At 34.7% G+C, this 26,587-nt stretch overlaps 2 protein-coding genes across 4 annotated transcripts in view; both read right to left on the bottom strand.

Annotated features, from left to right (window-relative positions):
* The window catches only part of LOC123538736 (uncharacterized), a 63,302-nt gene extending 46,818 nt beyond the window's left edge, over nt 1–16,484 (bottom strand). Inside the window, exon 1 of the mRNA XM_045323033.2 lies at nt 16,426–16,484. The gene's annotated coding sequence lies outside the window, so the exon portion shown is untranslated. The remainder of the gene's footprint in view (nt 1–16,425) is intronic.
* Nucleotides 8,136–23,336, bottom strand: LOC123538789 (uncharacterized). 3 transcript variants are annotated; one of them, XM_045323167.2, is made up of 5 exons: nt 23,178–23,336; nt 16,354–16,438; nt 14,348–14,466; nt 13,014–13,098; nt 8,136–12,686 (listed from the first exon to the last, which is right to left on the bottom strand). In XM_045323167.2, exons 3-5 carry the CDS (start codon nt 14,456–14,458, stop codon nt 10,849–10,851), a joined length of 2,034 nt encoding a protein of 677 aa, XP_045179102.2. In that variant the 5' UTR covers nt 14,459–14,466; nt 16,354–16,438; nt 23,178–23,336; the 3' UTR covers nt 8,136–10,848. The 3 variants fall into 3 exon arrangements, with proteins under 3 accessions (XP_045179102.2, XP_045179103.2, XP_053385414.1); XM_045323168.2 differs by lacking the exon at nt 16,354–16,438; XM_053529439.1 differs by lacking the exon at nt 23,178–23,336 and having other exon boundaries at nt 16,354–16,483.
* Between the last annotated feature and the right edge of the window lie 3,251 nt (nt 23,337–26,587).

The following is a 26,587-nucleotide window of genomic DNA, read 5'->3' as shown; positions in this document are numbered from 1 at the left end:
CTCAACATGACCATTTCGGCCTGGGTGGTTCCAATACGCCCGCTTTCATAGCATTGGGTATTATAATCACCCCTTGGATATGGTGCCTGCTTTTTAATTTTGTCTTTTGACAGTTCCTGTGATACGTAGACTCCATAACCTCAGATCCCCTTCCTAAATTCTAGTTTGTTTAGTTCTGCCCATTGTTTTCTCATTTGGGGCAAACCCATTATTTTATCTGGGGACCAAACGCCGCTCTTCATGGAATTACACGCCTCAACGCGTGTATCATTGAAGTTTCCATGTTCACCGACGTTTGAGTACATCTGCGGATGTCTCTGAATTGCTTTTTGTACTTTTAGCATGTGTAAATGTTGAGTTCTGCTCAACCCGGGGCTAGAGGGCGTGGACGGTAGCATGCATTTCCACTACCGTCCATGAACAGGCTCAATCAAACCGAGCCTGCAACATTTTCGTTTTTGTCGTGTTGAGCGACCTGTGAAGTTTCCACTTTTCTCTATTTTAAAACAATAACTAAACTTTTACAATGCATATTATTAGTTTTATTAACATTTTTAAGAATAACTGAGAAGCAAAGAAAAGTGGTACAAAACGTTTGGTCATAAAACTGTATTTCAGATCTTTTCACACAAGTGCCTATGATACTGATGCATTTTATCATGGTCTATTGTTTGATTTTTATACATCTTTAGTTTCTCTGTATTGACACTTGCAGTACATATGACATCGTACACTACTGATCGGGTATTATAGAGAGAGTTATATACTATATATATGCACTTTTATAATGGCTAGCAATACAGATAAATTTGCTTTGAGTTACTCCAATACAAGAAAAAATAAAACAACACACAATGGTAAGGGAACACTGAGTAGCCCAGTGTATCAATGGGACAGGTTTTAGCCGGTATCGACATATTTGTGAATGTAACTTTAATATTTTGCAGCGTTCGCATTTGCAAGATATATAGCAATAGGTTAAATAGTTCTGCCAGTTGCACTGGGGTTGGGATAAAAGATATAAAAAAGACTTTCTCTATTCTGGTGACGTGCAAGTTGCAGGGAAGGTATACGGTAAGTTGATATGTGTATTTTAAGGTATAAAATCTAAATTGTATATCAGCTTACTGCAACTGACAACCAGAAAATATAATATCATGCACGCATCATTTTTTCGACTTTTTTTTTTTTATTTGATAGAATTCTAGACTAATGTACTGGTTTCTACATATTTTGACATTTTGTTCGATATATATACTATAGTGTTTTCTATGTTTGAAATATTTACATAAACAAATAGGCCCGCCCGCTTAGCTCAGTAGGTAAGAGCTTTGGTCTACGGATCATGGGGTCGGAAGTTCGATCCTCGGGCGGGGCGTATATTCTCCGCGACTGTTTGATAAACGACATTGTCTGAAATCATTAGTCCTCCATCTCTGATTCATGTGGGGAAGTTGGCAGTTACTTGCGGAGAACAGGTTTGTACTGGTACAGAATCCAAAAACACCGGTTAGGTTAACTGCCCGCCGTTACATGACTGAAATACTGTTGAAAAACGGCGTTAAACCCAAAACAAACAAAAAACAAAACATAAACACATATATTATATAGTATCGATATTAAAGGTTTAGGACACACATACAATTAATATAAAAAATATTTGAAAATGTCAAATGTCCTTGATATGTGTATTGGCTCAGTAGCATGTGACGTCTTATTGCAAAACAAAATCAGCTTTGATTTGGTAGATGTTTTATCTCAGCATTGTAAGACGTCTTATTGCACAAAAAGAGCTTTGGTTTGTTAAATGTTGGACGTCAGCAGCACGAGATGTCCAATGCTAGAAGTATCATGCCCAGTTTAGTTGATGTGAAATCACATAAGCGTAAAGCGTCTCTTTTTGGATTTTTTTTTTTGCAGTGAAATGAGACGCTATAAAGCAAAATCAATTTGATGGATGTTGGTCGCAATAGTTTGATCATAGCAGCGCATGAACACTCTTTGCAACTGATGTCATCTTTGGTTGGATGCACATTCACTTTTTGTAAAACATGTCATATTTGGTTTGATGCTTTATCTCAGCAGCACAATACGATTGATTGTAAAAATATAACTTTTGTTTTCGAACTTCTTGATGTTTGAGTTCATCAGCGTTAGACATCGCATAACCTTTGTCTCGTTATAAAACGAATATCACATTTCGTTTCAATTGGTGGATGTTTGTTCCCAGTAGCGTCAGATGTCTTATTGCAAAAATATTGCATTTGTTATAATAAATGTTTGAATTCAGTACCGCGGTACGTCGAATTACCAAAACAAACCTGTCTTGATTTAGTACATGTTTGATCACAGGCACGACTTTCCAATGATTGAGTTCACTATAACGTAATTAAAGCATTGCATCAGACCTGCGGTCGCAGCACATAATATACCAACTGAGAACAATAGAACAACCATCATGATAGCTCTTTGTCGAGTGACGAAATTGCCCATTTGATGAAACTTGAACAAAAAACTTTATTTTTGGCGACAATTATTACACTTAAAATGGACGCGGCACTTTGCTTCTCAGTTCATGTACATGCTTGAGCAAGATTTCTTCAACGCGAAGGGACATTGTGATATATTGTGCTGTTGACAATACGGTATGATATCACGACATTGTCTAAACACATTGTCATCCATCATTTGGCATGGATGATCGTTGTATCGCATTGTCGCGATGTCACTTCGCATTGTCATGTGTAGCCTTCTAAGCGCACAGTACGCCATTAAACTGGTGCTTACAATACTTAAGGATAAAATCCAGAATTTGCATAATTAGGAGCAAGGAAATACAGTTGATATTCCAAATTGCATAAACATCCTTCACTAAATGCAAAGATGTTTCTTATGTCAATATAATTAACGAAGCAAAAGGGTTTTCATTATACGACAAAAGATAGTGAATACAAACTACGATGTTGTACCTACGAGGGGTGTTCCAATAATAATGTCCTTTGTGCATTATTTTGTGAATATCGTGCGCTATGTACTCTAAACCACAACGGGCCGATAGAATAATCACTGAAGCATTACACAGGTGAAAAACTCGCTCACAATTTCACTAACATTGATACAGTGTTCATTGCTTTATAGCGTATTCATTACACTATACATGAAATGACTGGTAGAAGAGCTACAAATGTGCTTGAAATTAGGGCCTATATAAAAGGTCGGTCGTTACTGGGCATAAAGCCTATGGATATTCATCGTGAGGTGTGCGACATTTATGGGGAGGGTCAAATGTCTCACAGATCTATTTGTAGGTGGGTTGCCAAATTTAAAACCGGTCAGCAGCAAGTCAAAGATGCTGCTCGTCCAGGTCGTCCTGCAACAACAACGACGAAAAGTAACATACAAAAAATTAGTAATATGTTGAAAAAAGATGCCCGATATACCACGGTCGACGAACATTTCTTTAGCACGAGTTCATGGTATTTTAAAGAAACATCTTCAACTCAGGTAAATAAATGCAAGATGGATACCCCATTTGCTAACAGACGAACAGAAGAGAACCCGTGTTGCAAATGCTAAAAAGCTTCTCAAAATGTATCCCGAATATAACAAAAAGAGCTTTTGACAACCTCGTTACTGGTGACGAGACATGGGTATACTATTTTGAGCCAAAGCGGAAATGTTCAAACAGAATTTGGGCCACTAAAAATGCAAAACGTCCAAGTATTGCCAAGCGACAGCGCGCGGTAAAGAAAGTTTTGTATGTGATTTTCTTTGATAATAAGGGACCAGTAATGCAAATCCCGGTACCAAAAGGCAGAACGGTAACAGCAAAGTTCTACAAAAATGTTGTTCTGAAAAAATTAAAGTCCTGCTACAAACGCCGCCGCCCAAGCACAGGACTCAAGTACGTCCGGCTTTTGCATGATAATGCCCCCGCTCATAAGGCTAGACTTGTGACCGGGTTTTTGGCATCAGAAAAAGTTATTGTCCTTCCGCATCCTCCATTTTCACCAGACCTGGCCCTTTGTGACTTTTTCTTGTTTCCAAAACTCAAATTCCAACTGTCTGGAAAGAGATACATACAAGTCGCGAAATGCCCTTGGGTCTGCAGTTTATCAGTACCTAATGGGTGTTCCCATTAAAGAGTATGAACTCTGCTTTCAAAGTTGGATTGAGCGACTCAAACGGTGTATTCAGGCAGGTGAAGAGTATTTTGAGGGCCAGAGAAATTTAAAATGACGAAAACACTTGTAGTTTAGCAAAACAAAGGCAAATGACATTATTATTGGAACACCCCTCGTACATAGTTATTAATACTTGCTGCTGTGAGTGATATTGTCGAACCGATTTCAAGAGACACTTGACCATTTTTTATAAATAAATGGGATGATGCACCTTTCATAACAGAGTCAATTTTGATTACAGTAAAATCGAGTCAGTTTTTAATTTGCTATTCCAATATTTTGACAAGTATGATGCCATTTCATACTCAAGTGGTTCATTGAAAATACGATTACTTACTATGACCTACTTACAAAATTTCCAAACTAAATTAGTAGAGGATATTTGTTTGTTTAAGCGAATATGGAATATATCTCACTGAGGAGTGAGAAACTTTCAAGTAATTTTACGAGTGCGACTGAAAATGTGAGCTGAGGTTATGGAGCCTGTGTATCACAGGAACTGTCAAAAGACAAAATTAAAAAGCAGGCACCACATTCAAGGGGTGATTATACAATACCCAAGGCTATGGAAGCGGAAGTATTGAAAATACCTAGGCCGAAATGGTCATGTTGAGAAACTAAACAGTACCAATAACACGACATTAAAGTCGTGCTGAACGATCTGAGAAGATCGAAATATAACAGCCCTGATTGAATGTACGGGGAGACTTTTTACGGTCGCCACACGACACAAACAACGCTGAAGTCCAGAGTCGCCTTATTATTTCAGCTGTGTACATAAGAGACATAGTTTTCAAAATCAGATTGAGAGGTTAAATTAGACTAATTAAGAATGCGTTGGTGCCCTTTAACGATGTTTTATTCTAATGCATGCATTTTGATTGCAATAGCCCCTCAATTATAAGTATAGCCTACATAAAGTCATATTAATTGCTTGTATTGCCCAAAAAATATTGATTCACAATTTACAATATGTCTTGATTAAAATATTGTTATATACCTTTCCTGAGGTTCCTTTATTTCTTAATTTCGGCCCGTCCGCGTGTGTTCTTAAGTCAAGATCGACACACAAAAAACAATCTTAAAACTTGTTCCCTATCTTTTAAAATGTCATGCTAGCTTTAATTTCATTTGTCAAAAGAGATTCAACTGCAGTTTATATTTTTATCCTGCTTGAATGATATTTATAATAAATTACAAAAGCGGCTCTTTGTCACTGAATAAAATCTGAAAAGTAGATCCCTCGGAAGCACAGAGAACAAGGCAAACAGTGAAAATTGCAGACTCGGTTTGATTGTGTCTGTTCATGAGCAGTAATGGAAAATGCGACAGTACCAACGCCCCTAACATCGGCTTAAGCAGTATTCAATCTTCAGATATAACTGAATTGAAATCAATGATCCCGAAGGACCAGAATATAAAGATGAGATGAAGTCGGGATGGCTTTTTACGGCTGCCACACAGCACTTAACAACCGCTGTTGTGAAGTAAATACAATCTGAAAAGTAGATCCCTGACGAGACAAGCAACGTGAAATTGCAGACTCGGTTAATGGCTGTCCATAGCACTAATGGAAAATGCAACAGTTTCCACGCCCCCTAGCTCCATGAGCAGTAATAAGAAGTAATGGAAAATGCCCAAGACCCCTAGTACCGGTTTAAGCAGTATTCAACGAAGTTGCTAGAAAATAATATACGGGAAATTATTACGCAATTATTATCCGAATGACATGATAAAACTTAATAGTTCTTCTAAGTATCAGGACATTTACATTGGACTTGTGTGTAATTTTGTGGTTGTCACCTATTCAGACCGTGTCATAAAAGTTACTGACTTTGATGTGACTTACCGACCTTTGCCATTCAGTCATCGATGCCATAATTAGTATGCGCACGGTTAAATATATCACGTGGCAGGACTGCTTCTTAAATAAAAATAAACATATCACATGATAGCTAGAATTGTAAGAAGTTCCTTTGGACGTTTTCTTTTAAAATGATGTTTATATTGATAAAAAATAACTACATAAGATCTGCATCGTATCAAAGACTTGAATCTATATAAGTATAATTTAATTGAGGGAAATGCCTTATATATCCACATCTGATGTTTATATTCTTGATATGTCTATATTCCTAATATTATCAAAAAATATACCGTGCAAAGAAATCAAAATCCTTCAAAACAATAAGCTTAAGCTCAACAAAAAGTATAGCGCATGGTCTTTCAACAGATAAAGAATGTACAACGCCTATCGCATCGTTGAATGTTGCCGCAGTGGTCACCATCTCAGCCTAATCCCTTAATTATTGTTAATGAAAAACATAAATCTTTAAATAATCAGCAAAATAAAAACTATAAATTTTCAGATGATAATTATCTATTTGTATATGGACTGAATTGATCGTAATAAGGATATAATCAGAAAAAATAGAAGGGAAAGGGTAGAGGCGTCGGATTGTGCCCGCTTTTGTCAAATTTAGCATAAAGAGCTTTGTTGGTGTATGAGGGTGAACAGAAGATGGGATTAATCTGTTGCCCTGACGAAAATCTCAACTTTTTTGCATTCTTCTTAATCGATGAACGGAAATGAAATGTCTACTTCAACTACCGTTGATTATTTTTCGGCTTTTAGTGATATTACCTGAAAGATGATTGCGGCATGTTATTGGTTCTGTAAGATCATGTTATGAAATGGCCATTAAACCATAAGTTTTAAATTGATGGGTTATATCAGTTTCCCATTTTTCTTTAATTTAGATTTGTCCAAATGAAAGATCACTATGGTTGAAGAACAGTATTGCGTGTTTATTATGAATCACTTATAATTGTCAGTTATAATGCGCATAGACAGTTGGGGATCTGTAAAAGTCTGCATTATTACATTTTCTTTTCCATACACTGTTAATTTGTTGCATTTTGTTTTCTCCCGTTACTACGAAATGGGCCGAGTATAACTTCATCTACATATTATGACACTTGTTTCCACTACAGTCCATTAATTTAAAAGTTATGAGATGATATGGAAAACTACAATTTTTTCTAATCAGAGTCTTATCGTGCACAAAGTGTTTTATTTGAAAATGCTACAGACGTCCTGTTCCAAGAAACTCATTTCTGTAGTCAAATCAAAGTCCTTTAAATATATCGTTAATGTTTTTTGCACTCAGATGAGTTTTCTATATCATCTGAAACCTAATGAGTATTCTTGATTGAGCATGATATAGTGTTTTTCATAAAATTGTAATATAAGATTCATTAACGTTACTACTTTGTCATAAACACTGATGAGACTGAAAGGAAAGGTTTCCTTGTTATTCAATGAATAAACGACAGTGTTTCTTTTATATTATATGTTTGATAAAGATTTTCTAACGCTTTGCATTATCGTTGTCAAAGAAAAATAAATAACACATTAATTAAACAAATTAATTATTGGTGGACCGACCAGTGATTAATGCTAAAGTAACCAAAAGTTAAATAGAAACTTATAGTATCTTACTGATCCGATACCCTGATATTACAAATATACCTTTTGCTGTATTTTGGTTTAATGCATTTTGCCGCTTATGTTTTTAACGTTGCGCCTTGGCGCTATTTTTACGCTAACGTTAGTCAGTTCCGCTATTTTTGTATTACCCTAATGAAGCCTTTCTGCGAAATGTCGGTATATATAAATTGTAATAGTTTTTTTTTGTTTTTTTTTGTTTTTTTGTTTTGTGGTATTTTCTATTGTGTGCTATAGTAAATAAAATCTGGAAGGTAGATCCCTCGGAAGCAACGAAAACAAGACAAACAGTGAAAATTGCAGACTCGGTTTGATTGAGTCTGTTCATGAGCAGTAATGCAACACTGCTCACGCCCCCTAGCACCGGCTTAAGCAGTATTTAATCTTCAAATCTAAATTAGTTGAAATCAATGATCCCGAAGGACCAGAAAATATAACAACACTGAGATGAAACCACATTTATCAGATCACAGATCAGTCTGTGCCGTTATATTCTTTCAAATACTACACATATATATTTCTGACAATCGTTCAGTTTATTTCTTCCACTAAGAGTCAGTACAATTTTGCAAGATTATAAACGAATTATTTAACACACGAGTTTCTTGTATGTCAGGCACGGTTGCTATTAGTTTTAGAATTATCCGGCTTATTCGTGGCCAAAGTTCTAAAATAACCTAACAAGTTGTTGTAAACGTTTATTTTACGATAATACGAACAACAAGATATAAAATTCTTATTTATTTCAAACATTACAAAACACATATAAAGCAGTTCATTATAAAGATAGACAATCAGAATAGTTTCGAACCAGTTTATAGTAAACGTTTAAAATGCAAGACGGGTGAAACCCAATACACTTATGGTACCTTCTTGCTTACGTATGGAATCGGAAGTTAGTCTTCTGATGAATGTTAATTTACTTGAAACATTGGTTTAAACGTACTGAAAATATATCTACCTTAAAAACCTGTTATGTGAGTTAGGGTAGATAGATAAAATTCAACATAAAATTTGCAGTTTTATAAAGAAATATGCAGCAGCTGAAACTTTGAAACTCAAATCTAAAAAGACCAAGGGTTTGAAGTTTGAACGTTGAAATTCGATTCGATTTTAAAAAATGATATAAGGTAAAAATGGTTTCCGCTAACCGTTGTGATAGATTCATATATATGGAGCAGACATTTTACATGATCACTTTACAGAGATAGCATATATTTTCCAACGGATTTACAATTTAAGTTTATTGCTGAAGTTCTACATACTGAGTTTTAATGATATTTAAAACAATGGAAACAACAATCGTACAATAAAGAATGCATATCAAAAACAAGTCTATCTCAGTCTTTCAATTATGCTGTTTTAAAGATATTTTGGTTAACTTTTCGAAATTTCGAATATTTAAAAACAATATCTAAAACATGTGAGTGTGGACCTCATGCAGGTTGTCATAAAGGGAGTCTATGGGAAAATCACAATTTTTATTACGTTTTCACGAAAAGATTTTTTTTCTACAATGTCGAATATAAATGAATCTTCTCACAGTTGAGCAGAAACTATGAAATGATGAAACGGAATGTATAGGTCCGCTTGGTAATCCGCACATTTCAAGCTGGTTTTAAGATATTATTTTGATTATTTGACGTGTCAGATGTTTTAATACCATATTTTAACTTTATAATGAGAGTAACGTTGCCGTTGAAATAAATTTACTCACAAGTTGCCATTAATTCATAAAATGATTTTTATATCATTACGCCTAATTCAGGATTTATTTTTTGTTATCCGGATAAATGACATTACGCCATCACTCACGGTATATCAAACGTGCTGAACTCCCTTAAATTAAGTTCCACAAGACTACCAAGTATAATGAACATGACAGAGCATTACTTCTAAATATTAAAATCATGACGCATGTGGTGCCCTCTCTAACTTACATTAATTAAGAGTTTTCTGGAGTTAGTTTCGGACTGGAAATATTGATGGTTATGTAGAAAAATCTCTAAAGCGTTTTTAAAATTAAAGCACAAGATATTTCATGTCTTTTCTGTGACATTGTTGGAATTCTCAACACAAAAGTATCATTTGGACACTTAAAGCATATTTATAGTTCATAATTACACCAGTACTTTCGCGATCCCGTATTTATAACTTGGCCTTCCGTTAGCCATTACCATGTGACTTAATATTTGGTTATCATTGACATCAAAATAAATCTTATAATATGTAAGCCGATGTTCTCAGAATATCTCGACGTGTAAAAAAAGTATGGTAAAATTTAATCTGATTCACTGTTACCCTAGCATTGAAAAATTATTATTTTTCCTACCTTCATTCAAAATAAAGGCAAAAATCAAGGGGTCAGATAAATTATGATTTATCAGGTCAGTGACTTGATAAAGCTTGGCGGACTACTTTTTGGATTTTTTCTTTGTTTTGAGAATAACTGCAAAAAGACATATTTATGCTTTGGCAGCAAATTAAAATTATGCATTCATGTTCAGCAGAACACAGAGGTTGGCACAAAAAACATGGCCAGCCTTATTTAGCTTTTATTCCATAACATTTCGGATTTTAAAGACGTATTGGTAAAACGGTGGGACGTATTAATTTTTAAATTTCTATGCAATACAGACTCAGAACTAGTTGGTGGTAAATTTTGAATTTTAATTTAAGAATGATTTTTAGATCAGAAGGTAAGATGAATAGATCATTAGCTTACTGTCGTATTAATTTAAAATTAAACAACTAAAAGTCATGGCATCTCCTCTACTTTCATATGTCTCCGACTCACTTAAGAAATTTTATTTTATAAGACAATAACCAAATGTTCTCTACATATTCGCCGTCAGACAAATCTACCAAAAAACCATTAAGACAGGGACACTTGCAATTGATTTTTCGGACATCATTTATCATATCATCATTTACGTTGATGGACAGTCCCAACGCAAAGGTATTATTTGGACACGTATAGCGTATTTGTATATAACCATTATTTCTGGCGCATCCGTGACCGTGTAGAAAGAAATGTTTACCCGATATTCTTTTCGCTGTCATCATGTAATCCAATATTTGGTTTCGGACTATATCATTGACATCAAAATAATTCTTTCGTTTGTAAGCCGTTGTTTGCAGGCTATCTATTAAAATTTACTCTGATTCACTATCACTCGAGTTTTGGAAAACATATTCATCGTCAGACGAATCTAACAAGAAACCGTTAAGAAAATAGTCCAAACCTATATTCGGACGATCAGCCAATTTGCAATGCGGACATGCAATATCACATCGCAACCTATGTTTTGATAAAGCAACCACGAACATGCGGTCGCTTTCATTCATGAGTTTGTCAATTATTTTTATTTCATCTGGTAGTGGCAACTGTTTCCAGTTAATATCTCGTGGGATCTTACTAACTGATATTTCTTTGTGCGAAACATACTGTAGCTGAAAGTCATCATTGTTATGTACAATTCTTATCCAAATATCGTTGCAATAACGGTATCGTACAATACAACTGTTTTCGTTTTCAAACTCCATTATTTGTATCAAATATTTCTTCAAAAGGGATGGTCCTGATAGTCTTTTGAAACAGTAACAACGTGTGTTGTTATAGATAAGGAATCCCTCCCCAGTATGAGCAATTTTGTAATTTGCGTCTGGTTTAAGTTCATGTTTTTCAGTCTTCAAATCTACAATATCGAATATGATCACATACTGCATTGATTTCGTTAGCAAAGCAACAGTAGACTGGCTGCTCACACATGTGTCTATTATTTCTTCATTCCGCAATGAAAATAACGGTTCCAATTCAACCGTTTCGTCTGATACACGTCCAAAATATACCTCTGAATAACCGATATCTGTTACGTTTAAATGTTTTGGGCTGTCGCCAGGTATTGACGATAACAACTCCCCAATATCACAATCGTACGGTGCTTGTATCCTTCTTGTAAGAAGAACAGAATTATGATCAATTTGTTCCATTATTTGGTCACGACTAGTGCTTACTGGATAATCTGGTCTTCTGTCGTTTTCACCCTCACTCTGGCGGCTGCCAAATACTTCAATAACCTGAATAGTTTTGTTTACGGTAGCGAGCATTGTGTCATCCGTCAAGCTTATACTGGAAAGTTTTGTTTCCGTAATGTCTTCATCTCCCAAATTAAGTTGGTATGTGGTTGTTTGATTTGTTTCAAGATTTACAATCAACAGTGTAGGTAACAATTTTCCTAGAAACCCCCTTTTACATGTGATATATATTTCAGGAAGAAGATTTCTCACACCACCAATTTCATGTGTATCGCAGCTTTGCAAATGCTGGTTCTCGTTTATACTTGAGTTCAACCTATACCAACGAAAGTTCAGTAGATCTAAACACCAGAAATAGCCTTTGTTACAGAACAATATTAAAACATTACGTTTGCTACTTTCATCATCTGCCAAGAGAACTACTTTGTTTAAGTCTATTATTTTGCTAAATGGAACATTACGTTTAGCACTTTCCAATGCAGAGTTTGATACTTCCTCCATGTCAATCGTCTGAAACAGGGCCCTCACATTTTCTGCTTTCTCACAAGAGTGCATACCGGCCCACTTCACAAGGAACGTTAACTTTTCGTCCATTGTAAGGTATGAAAACCTTATGTCCGAGAATAGATACTCGATTGACTCTTTCGAAAGATTCACCGCATCATTGTTATTGAATATCTCGGGCAGGTGGCTTTCAATGTAATCGATACATGTTGTAACTTCAAAATTGTACTTAGTAGATAACTGCATCACGTGCATACAATTTTCTACCGTAATTTCTTCAGAGCGAAGCCACTCAATGCATGCAGATTTTAGACCGACTAGCATAAAAAATTCTGCCAGTTCAAGAAGTTCTCCTACATTTTCAATGGTAAAAGCAGGTTTTCTCCCGTACAGAAACATAAGTGCCATCTCAACTGCATTTGGTGTGGTGTCTACCTTAACCTCCACTAGGCCTAAAATATCAAGAACTAAAATATGTATTAAAATGTTCAGCAAACTGTGCATTAAACGTTTTGATCAACGGCATATATCAGAAATGTAATACCTTCTAAATATATTACAATAGTAGTAACTCTAAGTAGGTAAAAACGATAAATGAAAATAAAAGCATTTGTATTTTTCATACACAGTAAATAGTTAACGGAATTTTGAATACTGCATTGTACAAGGTAAAATCCGGTATGCTAAAATTTTCAACTAACTGTCATTTAGAAAGTTTTCAAATGTCAGCTGTATGAGTAAATAAGTTTACAGATTGAAATAATATTAACACTCTTTACCTGTCTGTTTTTCCAAGAAATTTCCCCTGATAATATTTTCAAAAAATGGACAAGCAGCAAGTACGCAGCGATGAAACTTCTTCTCCTAAAGAGAAAAGACAACATATTTGCACTAGGTGACCAAGATTGCTAAAAATAATGATATTCTAACTTTCATATATAGTTTTTTTTATTTACTCTAATATTGTAACAAAATGAAACAATTTACGACAGTCTACAAGTACACTATATACTTTTTATTTGGAAAGTTGGACGCCCATCTGACAGTCCAGCAATACGTAAAATCATGGTGAGTTTATATTCTGATATCAAACAGCATATACACATAATCAACAATAGAGTTATTTTATGTTTCACATTTTCAAAATGAATTGCTCACTATGGCCATTTTGCATTCATTAGTACCTTTGCATTATATCTAATTATAGGAACATGTCATTTTGATTATTTATGATCTTTTGTTGTGAAGGTATCACTTTAAGAATAAAGTGCAGGTGTGTAATTTTCATATCTGGGGAAATAAAATGTTCACACAGCTGCATATTCACATATTTAAACTGCAAACAGTATAAACATTTTAGATGTATAGTTTTGATAAACATTTCTATAAAGATATAATGACTACATCCATTTTGGAAAAAAAAACTTGACTAAAACAAATAGTAACGTAAATGATTTTTCAAATATTAAACGATTAATTATTTTTTAAAGTTATAGCCAGTTTCATTTATAGCTTTTTGAATAAAATGATCGAAATAGCAAGATAGCAACTGAACGATTGTATTGTAAACAAATCTTAGATGAAATAGATATATGACAGCTCACAAATATATATTGCATTCATTGTTTGCATAATTTGTTGTATACATATTGTTTCTGTTTCAATAATCAGAGGATCTTACAATTTTATTAATACTAAACATCAGTACATGTATATAATATCCAAACAGGTTTGACTCGCAGGATTTCTTTATCTATCGTCCGTAATAATAAGTTATTATCAAGTGTATTGAAATACGCATTATAAACAGTTTTTATTACAACACGTAGTATTGTCCCTTAATATCTAGGCATCTGAAGTAAATATATTTTATACTTTTATATCATTAGAGGTTGGGCTAGCTGAAATGTGTTTGTGGAGGTAAAGATACATGTAATTCCCAGGTCATGTGGCAAACACCAAAAAGGATAAATTGCATTCATTTACATTAGATCACTTATATGGTGGAAAGCTTTGATCCGGAAAGAATAAGTTAACTAAAGATCTATTTGCAAATAAACATTTGGTAATTATAACATTTCATACTTGTTTGAACCAATAATCGGATAATTACCCAGAGTCCTCTTTTCACTGTCATATCGCACAGGTCTGACTGTTCCTCGACTTGCTGCACAAGGTATTTAAAGTTTGATTCTGGGTTCTTGTTGCTGTCTTCAACCTCCATCGTATGTGCTAATGAAATATATAATCTTGAGTTGTATCTTACCATTAAAGTGAAAGTACTAGTGCGTACCGGTAAGTGTACAACTTACCGAGCATCAACTTGAGCATCAACTTGACCGTTTCCAGTAACTCATGTACAATCTCACACCTTCCTTCATATCAAAAACTCAAGATGTAGTTAAGTATAAACGTTAAAGGTTATAGAATTTGAAGATGAATGTATGTCATGGCATCAGTATACTGTGAAATCAATAATATTCGTGGGGGACTAATTTTCGTGGATTTCGTGGTTGAGTCCATCCACGAAATTTTATCCCAACGAACAAGTAAAATTCCCATTCATTTTATGTTCAAAAGTTGAAATCCACGATTTCATATCCCCTAGAAATTGCCGTTTTGACCAAAACCACGAAATTTCATGACCACGAAATTTAATGATTTCACAGTATGCGCTTTGCAGAACGTTCTTTTATCTACTATTTTTGCATTACTACTTGTTAATGGATTTCACATTCAATCAAATCTGTACAAAGACTTTCCCACATCTCCCTACTTCTTTGCATCGTGTATTTTATTCAAGCAAATCTACTACTTTTGCAAAATAATTATATCGTTGCCGAAATACATTTATGTCTGTTTCAACACTTCCTTAGCAAAATTCTTTAAACTTTCCGGTTAAATAATGTTTACACTAAACGGCGTTATTAACATTTTAAAAGACTATACATTTGTTCAGAAGAGTTAAATTGATATATTGTTTTAAAATGACCAATATTTGGCATGATGTATCGATCCTTATTTCTTATATCAGAAACACACAAAAACAACTCGCATGGGTTATAATGTAATTCATTATTCTTGTGACTGATACAGTCCCGATCTAAACCAAATGCACTCGTCAATGAATAATACCATTTTAACTGGTTAGAACTTAATAAACTAATTTGATCTTTTTATAGATACAAAAATGTTGATCATAAAACTGAATTATCTTAAAGAATAGAAAACTAGTTATTGCCATATTAAATAAATTGATATATTGACAGATTGGTATGGGGATTTTTGCGGTGTTAGTAGTCAGTTATGTAATAAAGTTAATAGTTTAATTCATGTGAAACTGTTTCTCTTGCTAACAGATTCAAAACAGAGGTAACACGAAATTTCAGTCCATCTTGTTAATATGCTACAATGTGCTGACCAATGTGCTTGGGTTAAATCAGGTCAGATCCGATCACAAGCAAAAAGGGCATATTGTATTTCCTGCTGTTTATATTTCCTATGTTTCAGATAGAACAATTAAGAAATAATAAAACTTGTAAATTGTGGCCATTTCAAAACATTATCACATTAGCTAATCTAATTCAAGCACTTAAGCAGACGCGTGTTTCTTTTCAAAACGATGATCTTTGTGCTTCAATGGAATCATATCTTAACCCGTATAGAGTTACTTAAATATATTTAGAAATTAATCTGTGTATTGTTTTTAACTTACCTGTACACTACAGTGGCCTAGTTTTAACTCGAGTGCTGTGATTGACAGTGGGGTTATTATTCAAACGTAAAGTTTTTATGCCAATCCTTTATAATACTATTGTTTTAATAGAGGAAAAAATATGTGTTATGTTTGTTATTATATATGTACAATATTTCGCCACAAATACTTGATGTATATATGTATATTTCGCACTACCCTCATTCAAACGATATATGTCATACAGAACTGATAGAGGTCCGAATATTAAGATCTTTTAACTTTCGAAATAAAATTTACCTAATACGTGCCAGTTGTTTTAATCTAATGAAAACTGTAGATAAAAACTGAACAAACTATTACAGTTTTTCATTTTGAAACAAAAAGGAAGAAAAGATGTATTATGCAATAATTATATTACTTACCTCTTAAATCAGTTATTTACTTAATTAAATTCGTCGCAATCCACTTAAAAATTGTGAACTTAACAAAACAGAAACTGGAATTCCCCTGGAATATCACAATAAACCACGTCAGACACATTCCCTAAATTGGATTCATAATCATTTTCTAAAAATTAATACAGGAAGTATTAAAAACTTAGAAATCGAAAGAAGTTTATAAATTAAAGGTGAGTAACTCATTTCCTCCGATTAGATAAAGAAGTATTTACGATTTGAGTCTATGTCTTTTTTGTGGTGTCGAAGAAAACTATTATATGAACTGTACATTTAAACATATACTGGATGTAATAGATATTTTGAAACATGTACATAGATGAATATTATTCGTAAGTTACAAAATATCAAACGGCTGTGTATTTATATAAAACCTTGGGACATGCTTGTTGATGCTTGCAATCCTTGACCGCTATGTACTGTTTTCCTTCTTATTTTTAATTTAGAAAAGGAAAAAATATATTATGTCTTTCTGTTGGTACGGTTATAAGTCTGTTTAAGCATTAAAATATCATTCTCTGTGCTTACATTGATTGATTTGAGTACCAATGAATCAATAAATACTGATTTCATTTCTTTGTCAACTAGATTGAATCATTACTTTTAGTTCAATAGTTATATACAACTCTATATCAAACTAGACCTAAATTGTTTTTGACCACGTTCACAATGCTTCAGTTTATTTTAAAAATCTGATTAACATCTGTCTAATAAATATTAATCTGTGAGATAAAATAACAACATGTCTTTTCACGGGAAATTATGTAATTTATAACACCCCTCCCCATTCCTCCCTATTCCTTCCTATCTGATATACAGTTACATTTAACTGGTTTCTTGATATCAAAGGACCAAAATATATCAATTCTATTACCTATCTGAGATTACAATTAACGAAATGGGAAATAACAAGGCATTAATCAATGCTTATAATAAACAATAAGGCAAACAAAAAGCCATTATAATTGTCACGTATTATCCTTCATCAATAAATCAAAAATTGCAAATTCGTCCGCTAGCTTCAAAATTCGAACAGAAAACATAGCATTTGTTGAAGGCTGCCAATCAGATAGTCAAAGTGTCATGAATCTCGTTTGATGTTTATGTTAACACGCAAAGTCAAATAAACTTCGAAGTGTGCAGCAATTTTACTTTATTGTGATTTACCACCTTTAAAACAACACGCGTTTGATGTGATATATGTACTTAATCTATCTTTATCAGTAGACGTTAAAAATAAAGTCGAATCATGCTTTCGTCATCATTTTATGATTGTTGTTATGATTATTACATTATATGTTTCAGGATTGCTAATAGTCGTATCATTTCATTTTCGGGAGATAAGGGATACACTTTAAACTTATTGTAATGGAACCTGGAGATACCTTGATGTTATTTTAGATATGGACAACCTATATGTTTCAGAAATGGTGAAACACATTCATCCAAAGGCGTTACAGTTTATTCATGCTTATACCTCAGTTTATCATGCTAATAGCTTAGATTTAGAAACGTCATTTTAAGACTTACAGATTTTATTAACTTTAACAATTTTGGATAGTTCTCTAGAATGCAAAGATATAAAAACATATTGAAATTGTCAACTTCCCCAACTTGATGGAGATGCCCCTGTGCGAAATTGCTATGTTTGGCTTGTGAACACGAGACCACATTTTGCAACTGATTTTAATCAAACTTGCACACAACTTTAGTGGCATAATATCTTAGAAACTTTTGAAACCTGGCCAGATCCCATCATGGCTTTCAGAGGTATGGCTCCTTAAATGGCCTTAATTTGCTGTTTTTGCTTGTGAACACGATAGAGACAGCATTTTGCAACTGATTTTAATCAAACTCGCACACAACCTTTATTAGCATACTATCTCGGTTTCTTTCGAAATCTGACCAGATTCATCATGCGTACAAGAGTTATGGTCCTTTAAAGGGACAAAATGTGCTATTCTTGCTTTTGCAGTCATATTAGAAACTTCATTTATGGTTTGATTTGATAAAACCTTGCAAAATTTCTTTAACAACAATGATGAATCTGGCAGATCCAATTTTAGGTTTCTGAGTTACGGCCCCAGAAAGAGCAAACATTTGATAACTTTACCTTGTGAACATAATAGACGTGGCATTGTACATTCGAGTTTAACAGCACTTACACACAACTTCAGTCACAATAATATCTCAGTTCCTTTAAAAACCGGCTAGATTTGCTTTGATTTGATACAATCTTGCACAGAATGTTTATCTAGATGATCTCTAGGCCAAGTTCGAAACTTGGACAGGTGGGGTCAAAAACTAGGCAAACACGTCAAATCAAAGGAAAAGCTTGTTAACATCGGAGGTCACATTTATGACACTATCTTCATGAAACTTGGAAGGTTTAACTTGATGATTTCTATGCCAAGTTAGAAACTGGCTCATATGGGGTCAAAAACTCAAATCAAAGGAAAAGCTTGTTAACACTGCAGAGGGCGCATATATGATCCTTTCTTCATGATCTTGGTCAGAATGTTTTTCTTGATGATTCCTTGGTGAGCAAAATAGAGTCATCATGATCCTCTTGTATGAATTGTCCCCCCTTTTTAATAAGAGCTTCAGGTTAAAGTTCTGCTGCACTTTCATTCTATCTCGATTATTACTATGGATTTAATTCATATCTATAATATTTTTCCACATCATCATCCACATCATATGACACAAGGTCCATAACTCTAACACTAAATTTGCATGACTTATGTCCCCATTTTCTTGAACTTTCAGGTCAAAGTTTTGGTGAACTTTCACTCTTTCTGTTGTTACTAAATGGATTTGATTCAAAACAATTGTTTGACATCATCGCTCACATCATATGACACAAGGCTGATAACTCTGGCACCAATATTTCTTGAATTATGCCCCGTTTTTACATAAAATTTCAGGTTAGAGTTTTGATGCACTTTCACTCTTTATCTGTTATATCCAAACGAATTTGGTTTAAGCTTAAACTGATTGTAGGTTTATTACTTAATAAATTTGATTCAAACTTCAAAAACAATGTAGTTCTTCCACACTGTCGTCGTCATCATATAGCACATGGTCCATAATTCTGGCACAAATGTTTAATGACTTATGTTCCTTTTGTACTTAGAATTTCAGTTTAATTTTTATGCTTTCTCACTATATTTCTGTTGTTACTATATGGATTTTATTATGCGCCCCCCCCCCCGCCCCCACCCTTCGAAAAATATGGGGTATATAATTTTGCAGATGCCGGTCGGTCGGTATGTCGGTATGCCAAATGGTTTCCGTATGATAACTCAAGAACACTTAGGTATTGGATCATGAAAGTTGATAGAGGGGTTGGTCATGCCAGCAGATGACCCCTATTGATTTTAAGGTCAGTTACTCAAAGATCAAGGTCACAGTGACCCGGAACAGTTAAATGTTTTCCGGACGCTTCGACCTAGGTTCATGAAAGTTGATAGGAGGTTGTTCATGACAAGCAGATGAGCCCTACTGATTTTGAGGTCAGTAGGTCAACAGTCAAGGTCACAGTGACCCGGAACCGTTATACGGTTTCCGGATGATAACTCAAGAACGCTTGTGCCCTCGGATCACCAGCAGATGATCCCTGTTGATTTTGAGGTCAGTAAGTCATATGTCAAAGTCGCAATGACCAGGAACAGTTGATAGGGAGGATTGTCGTGACCAGCAATGACCCCTTTTGATTTTGAGGTCCGTAGATCAAGGTCACTGACACAGTGACCAGGAAAAATTAAATAGTTTCCGGACAATAACTTGAGAATGATTGAGCCTAGAATCACGAAACTTAATACGGATGTTGACCATGATCAGCAGATGACACAAATTGATTTTAAGTTCAATAGGTCAAAGGTCAAGGCCACAGTGACCTGGAACAGGTAAACGGTTCCTGGATGTTTACTCGAGAACACTTGGGCATAGGATCATGAAAGTTGAGAGGGAGGTTGGTTAAGACCAGCAGATGAACCCTATTGATTTTTAGGTCAGTAGGTCAAAGGTCAAGATCACATTGACTAAGAACAGTATGACTTTTTTGCCAAATAACTGGAGAACGCTTTGTTCTTAGATCACATCTGATAGAGAGTTTACCAAAATGACCCAAAATGTTGAAACTTCATAAGATGATTAGACATGTAGAGTAAATGGAAAACGGTTTCGGATCATTAACTTAATAAAATTGAAAGAGAGGAAACTTTACAGGTCGCTCAACACGGCAAAAACAAAAATGTTTTTGTATCATTTGACTCAGAACCTTCAAACTTAATAGGACGATAGAACTTACAGAGTAGATGACCCTTATCGTCTTTGGGGTCACTAGAGCAAAAGTCACGGGCCTGAACATGGAAAACGCTTTCCCATCAATAACGTAAGAACCACTTGACCCAGAATGTTGAAACTTCAGAAGATCAGTTGACATGTAGGGTAGGTGACCCCTCATTATTTTGGGGTCACTCAATCAAAGGTCAAGCTGACCGGGGTCAGAACATTAAAAACCGATTTCAGTCCATTACTTGAGAACCAATAGGCCAAGAATGCTGAAAGGTGGTGGGATGAAAAGACATGTCACGTAGACGATCCTTATAGCAGCCGACCATCAGTGTCTCTTTGACTTTCGCTTCTGTCCCCTATTAACTTCTTGCCTATTTCTACTATGCATTTGGGGAGACATGCTCTTTTTTACAAAAGCATCTTCTAGTTGGTATGTAGCATCGTGTAGTAGTGTTTTACCAAGATTGTTCATAGTAGCCCTCTGGGGTTAAAACTGGCCCCACCTTGCGGGGTGGAGGGCACATGGTTTAAGAAAGCAACTAAACTTAGATTAGCGATATAGGGCCATAACGACCATCTTGTTGTTCAATTTTATTTTTATTTACTTTTGTTATTCATGTTATTCGAAACTAATAAGCACAATACGATAAGGATTTGCCCATGAAATAGCAAAATCTCTTTGATTAAAAGTTTAAATAAGAAGCAGTTTGACCTTCATTATAGTTATAGTTCCTAATTGTGAGAAAAGTCATTATACTTCTCTCGGCAAAAAATGTAAAAATTTGCTTTCAATGTACATGTACATATATATAAATCAAATGATTGATTACTTAAGATAAACGAGTCCAAAGGGGTATAGCCAGTCCAAAATGAGAAATAAGGGGTTTGGGGACATGCTTCCGCGAAAAAATAAGAATCGTACATAAGTTCAGGTGCATTTTAATATATAGTTGGAGATATGATCTCGCCACTTTGGAATTTTTAATGTAATAAATTATACTTATACAAAAACAAATACCTGGGGCTCTGTGGCTTATCTGATGTAAATGCAAGCAAAATGTTCACCCGTTGTTTTTAAATAATAATTGCGTTTAGGTAAAACAAAATTTAATGTAATAACTGTCTAGACCCAGTGCAAGGTTCAAGCAGTCTGAAGGGTAGAGAAAGGCGGAGAAAGCCATATATCTCGTACAACTAATAGGCAGTGGGTCTGGTCAGCTTCATATCAAACCACTGATCACAGGCTTGTGAGCGCAAGGAGCCGAAAGTTTCTTTCAAAATATTTTGAGTTCTGAATTTCTGATTTCAAAAGTGTATGCTGCAGTTTTTAGTGAGTTGGGTGCAGACATGTATCAAATATATATATATACATTATTATATGTATATATATAAATATATAATTTTACCCATCCTGCAATAGTTTGGTACTTTGGATACTCAATCCTGCATTCTGTTGAGTTAAAAGGGGAAGTAATTTCTGTCAAAAACTGAAGTTTCACAAGCGTTTTACATTTTAACCTAAAGAAAAGTTCGTATTTTAAAGGGTTTTATATTATTATAGAGAGTAGGATCGATTTGGTCTATAGGTTGAGAGCTGTTCTGCATAAGATAGTCATCTTATATTTAGAAAGTGTTGTTTTATTTCAGTACGAGGGGAATGAACGGGTCCTTCCTGGAGAATTTTGAAATCCGTGCATGCCAAATCCTGAATTCTAAATGAACTTTGTCACTGGAAATTATGGTTGTTGGTTACTCTAGGTTTAAATTGTATAACATCAGCTAGACTTAGAGAAAAAGGAATTTTGAGTGGAAATCTTTATTAGGGTGCGAAATCCTTGTAGGAGGTGGTACCATAACTTATTTTGAAAATGCTTATTTCCAGCGGGCTTTAAGGATAAACTTATCAGTATGTTATCTATAGTTTTTACTAAAAACATGATATTCCCCTCCCCCACCTCCTGCTCTTACGCCTAATTATACAGAACAGATTACTATTCTGACATTATTGAGTTGTTTAACATATTGCAGTAAAGCATACACCATAAAGCTTTAATAATTTAAAATCAATCTCGAACTCTTCTTTAGCAGTGTTCAGTATAAGCATATATGGGAATGCTCCTCTTCCTTACTAACGAAGAAAATGTGTTATGTTATGATATATATAATTATAAGATAACAAATCTAAAAGCAATATAAAGGCAAAGTATATTGCTTTCAGAGTAATGCAGTCAGATTGTTTTCAGTGATTTGGGATTCAGAAATTTATCAAGTCTTAAGATTGTGAATGAAATGAATGGTAATACAGGTAACAAGTACATGTAAATATTTTGCATTTTGATAAGGTCAATGATTAGACGTATTCGGTAATGCTTAACCAAAAAAGAAATCTATATATCTATTTAGATATGAAAAAAATCTTGTAAATACTACACAAACATTCCATAGCTATTAAATCTATATGGGAAACCGAAATGTAAAGCTTAAATACTTACCTTTTAAATATGTGACCCCAAAATCCAATAAATATTTCTTATGTTTTATAAGCTTATTGTTGTCAGGTACCTTATTTCAGTTTTAGTACCGATACTTCTTTGATGAACACATATGTTCATTACTTATTTCGGATCATTAACTCAATAAAATTGAAGAATTGGCATAACGATCGGAGAATATCGATTGAATACAGTCTTAAAATAAAGTCGTGTCATACTTTCATAAGTATTTCAAAATGTCATGTGCTTGTTTTGTTTTATGAAGATTTGTACTATTTTTATCTTAGAGAGTGGATAATATTGTCATTGCTATCTTATCTAAAAATAACTTGATTACAAATGAAAAGTGCGTCGAATATTTAAAATAACTTATTTCACCTTAGATCAAAGTCATATAAGCAACACGTTATACAATAACCGGTACTAAGAATAATCTATAAATACGGAATGTAACTTTTGACGATAAGATCGGAGTGCCTTTTTGGCCTCGGAGTAGTTTTCGTAAAAAGGAAGTAACCTGAGCTTTTTGCGAAGTTAGTATTCATGTGTTGGTCCGCTAAATAGCTATAATTCAAAATTACATGAACACAACGGATAATCGACAGTAATTGTTATAGCTTTAAATAGCCGGGTCGAGGATAATGTATATATTTATGTCTCCCACTCCACTGTGGTTGGAGACATATTGATTTACTCATGTCTGTGTGTGTGTGTGCGCGCGCGCGCGGGCGGGCGGGCGTGTGTGTATGTGTGTGTGTGTCCGTCTGTCAAAAATCCTGTCCGTGCTTTAAGTCAAACATTTCGCAACCGATCTTTATCAAACTTAAACAAAATGTGTTTGACCGTAAGTCCTCGGCCAAGCTCGATAACTAGCCAAATCGGCACAGGCACTTCGAAATTATGGCCCATGAAGTACCTAAAACCGCTTAGGTCAGGGCATAAATGACTCATATGCTACTAAAATTTGTGAACAGTAGTATATGAGTCATTTATGCCCCAAGACCTAATCATGTCAGATGATTAGGCAGTTAAGGTCTTGGTGCATGATTGACTCATATACTACTACTCAGATGATCAACTGCATACCGAAGTACATTTATCTATTTGCAATATTGTCTTAAGATATCGATAAGATGTGTTGCATAGTTTTAACGATATCGACATATACGTAAGGCGTACTTGCAGCGATCGCCGCACGTCACTGACGTTATTGACGTCCGAGACGACGTTTCTTACTGACTGCTATCAATATTCATTCTTTTTCAAAGTTACGTCTTTGATTTTCTATACAGCTCTCATGTCTGTTCACCCATTTACGGACAGCAGCAACACACCAATCCTTTGAAAGAGGTGAAAATACATTTTTACAAAAAAATTTAATTGATCAAGGTCCTGGAAATGGACCCCTCGGAGTTTATTTTTCAGATGAGGAAAAATCGCAAAATCACACGGCGCCAAAATCACGGGTCTTCCGGTTCTCTGGCGATCCTCTAGTGACTCATTGCCGTCCCTGAAAAGCTCATACCACCTGTATACTAATCTCTTGTTCACTGTTGCTTTTTTGTCCACATGTGTTATTTATCGTCTGCATGGCCTCTAACGGTGATTTTTCTAATTTACAACAAAAACGCAGAACAGCGCTCTGCGGTGTTATCCAGAAATGGACATATCTGCTCTCAGCATAAACAAGCGTTCACACTTCATAGATATTTTCAACGAGCGTTGACGTAAATAGAACAGCAAACGGCGGAGATACGTGATGTCACGTTGTAAAAATTTCATTTGATTCAGCGGGTTATTTTGATAAAGATCTGTAGCTGCAATTGACAGTTTTATTAATGCACCAATGATATTTTACCGTGCGGCGACATAGCGTCAGTATGTTTTTCATGTGCATTTTAAACGAAAATAAAACGCCGGAAATAAATATTTTCAAACTGATATATTATCAGAATTGAATTTTTGTACATGATGAATAAGCGCACCATGGACGCAGTGACATTACTTTTGGATCAACCCTCGTATATGTTTATAGCTACAGACCTCACATTACTTTTGGATCAACCCTCGTATATGTTAATAGCTACAGATGTCACATTACATATGTTTTAAAAATCTTGTTTCAAATAATATCAGCTTTAGTTTTGCTTTGTCTCAGCAGCATAAGGCGTGTTTCATTGCAAATAAATATTAATTTGATTTGTTAAATGTTTGACGTCAGCAGTACGAGATGTCTTATTGCAAAAAGGTATCATATGTTCGGTTATGTGTTGTTATACTTTCTGGTCCTTTGGGATCATTGAGTCCATTCAACATATGTGTGATAGAGTTCCGCTTAAGCCGGTACTAAGGGGCGTGAGAGGTGTTGCACATTTCATTACCTCTCATGAACGGACTCGATCAAACCGAGTTTGCTATTATTCTTTTTGGTTGCATTCTTTGCTTCCAAAGGATATTTTTACAGATTTTATTTGTAAATGTGAAATCTCAATAGCGCGAGAGGTCTCACTTTTGGTTTGGTATGTGTTTAATTGCAGTAATATGAGACGCGACATAGCGAGCTTTGGTAGATGTTGGTCGCAATTGTTTGATCATAGCAGCGGGTGACCTCTTTGCAACATCTTTTTGTTTGATGCACATTTACTTGTTGTAGCCCGACAGATCTCAGCGTAAAATATATCATATTTGGTTTGTTAGCAGCACAATACGTCTCGTTGTAAAAATATAACTTTTGTTTTCGAACTTCTTGATGTCTGAGCTCATTAGCGTTGGATATCGCATAACCTTTGTCTCGTTATAGAACGAATATCACTTTTCGTTTTAATTGGTGGATGTTTGGTCTCAGTAGCGCCAGATGTCTTATTGCAAATACATTGCATTTGGTATAATAAATGTTTGAACTCAGTAGCGTGGTACGTCGAATTACCAAAATATACAAGTCTTGGTTTAGTACATGTTTGATCATATGCATGATTTAGTTCACTATAAAGTAATTAAAGCATTGCATCAGACTTGCGGTCGCACATAATTCGCCAACTAAGAATTGTTTACAATAAGACAACCATAATAGCTATGTGTCGAGTGTGGAAATTTCCCATTGAAGTTGTTGAAACTTCAACAAAAATATAACTACTTTAGGTTTGGCGACAATTATTACACATAATTGGGCGCGACATCACGATATTATCCACTCACATTGTCGTCCATTATTTTGCATTGTTGAGCGTTGTCACTTCGCATTGTCGTGATGTCACTTTGCATTGTCGTGATGTCACTTTGCATTGTCGTGTGTAGCCTTCCAAGCGCGAAGGACGCCATTACAACTGGCACTAACAGAACTTCGTATCTTAATGATAAAATCCAGTAACTGCATAATTAGGAGAAGGAAAATACAGTTGATATTCCAAATT

Source organism: Mercenaria mercenaria, chromosome 18 (assembly GCF_021730395.1).
Source record: "Mercenaria mercenaria strain notata chromosome 18, MADL_Memer_1, whole genome shotgun sequence".
NCBI classification, from domain to species: Eukaryota; Metazoa; Mollusca; class Bivalvia; order Venerida; family Veneridae; genus Mercenaria; species Mercenaria mercenaria.
The sequence above is the reverse complement of the archived record's forward strand: the minus strand, read 5'-3'. Positions and strand labels throughout refer to the sequence as shown.

What these genes read in the sequence shown, in the direction of transcription:
- LOC123538789 (XM_045323167.2), bottom strand. Translation starts at nt 14,458, where the DNA reads ATGGAGGTTGAAGACAGCAACAAGAACCCAGAATCAAACTTTAAATAC. An exon ending in CAGTGAAAAGAGGACTCTGG is followed by an intron (nt 13,099 to 14,347) that starts GTAATTATCCGA and finishes TTTTCTCTTTAG; the next exon opens with GAGAAGAAGTTTCATCGCTG. An exon ending in TTTCTTGGAAAAACAGACAG is followed by an intron (nt 12,687 to 13,013) that starts GTAAAGAGTGTT and finishes TTGATATTTTAG; the next exon opens with GCCTAGTGGAGGTTAAGGTA.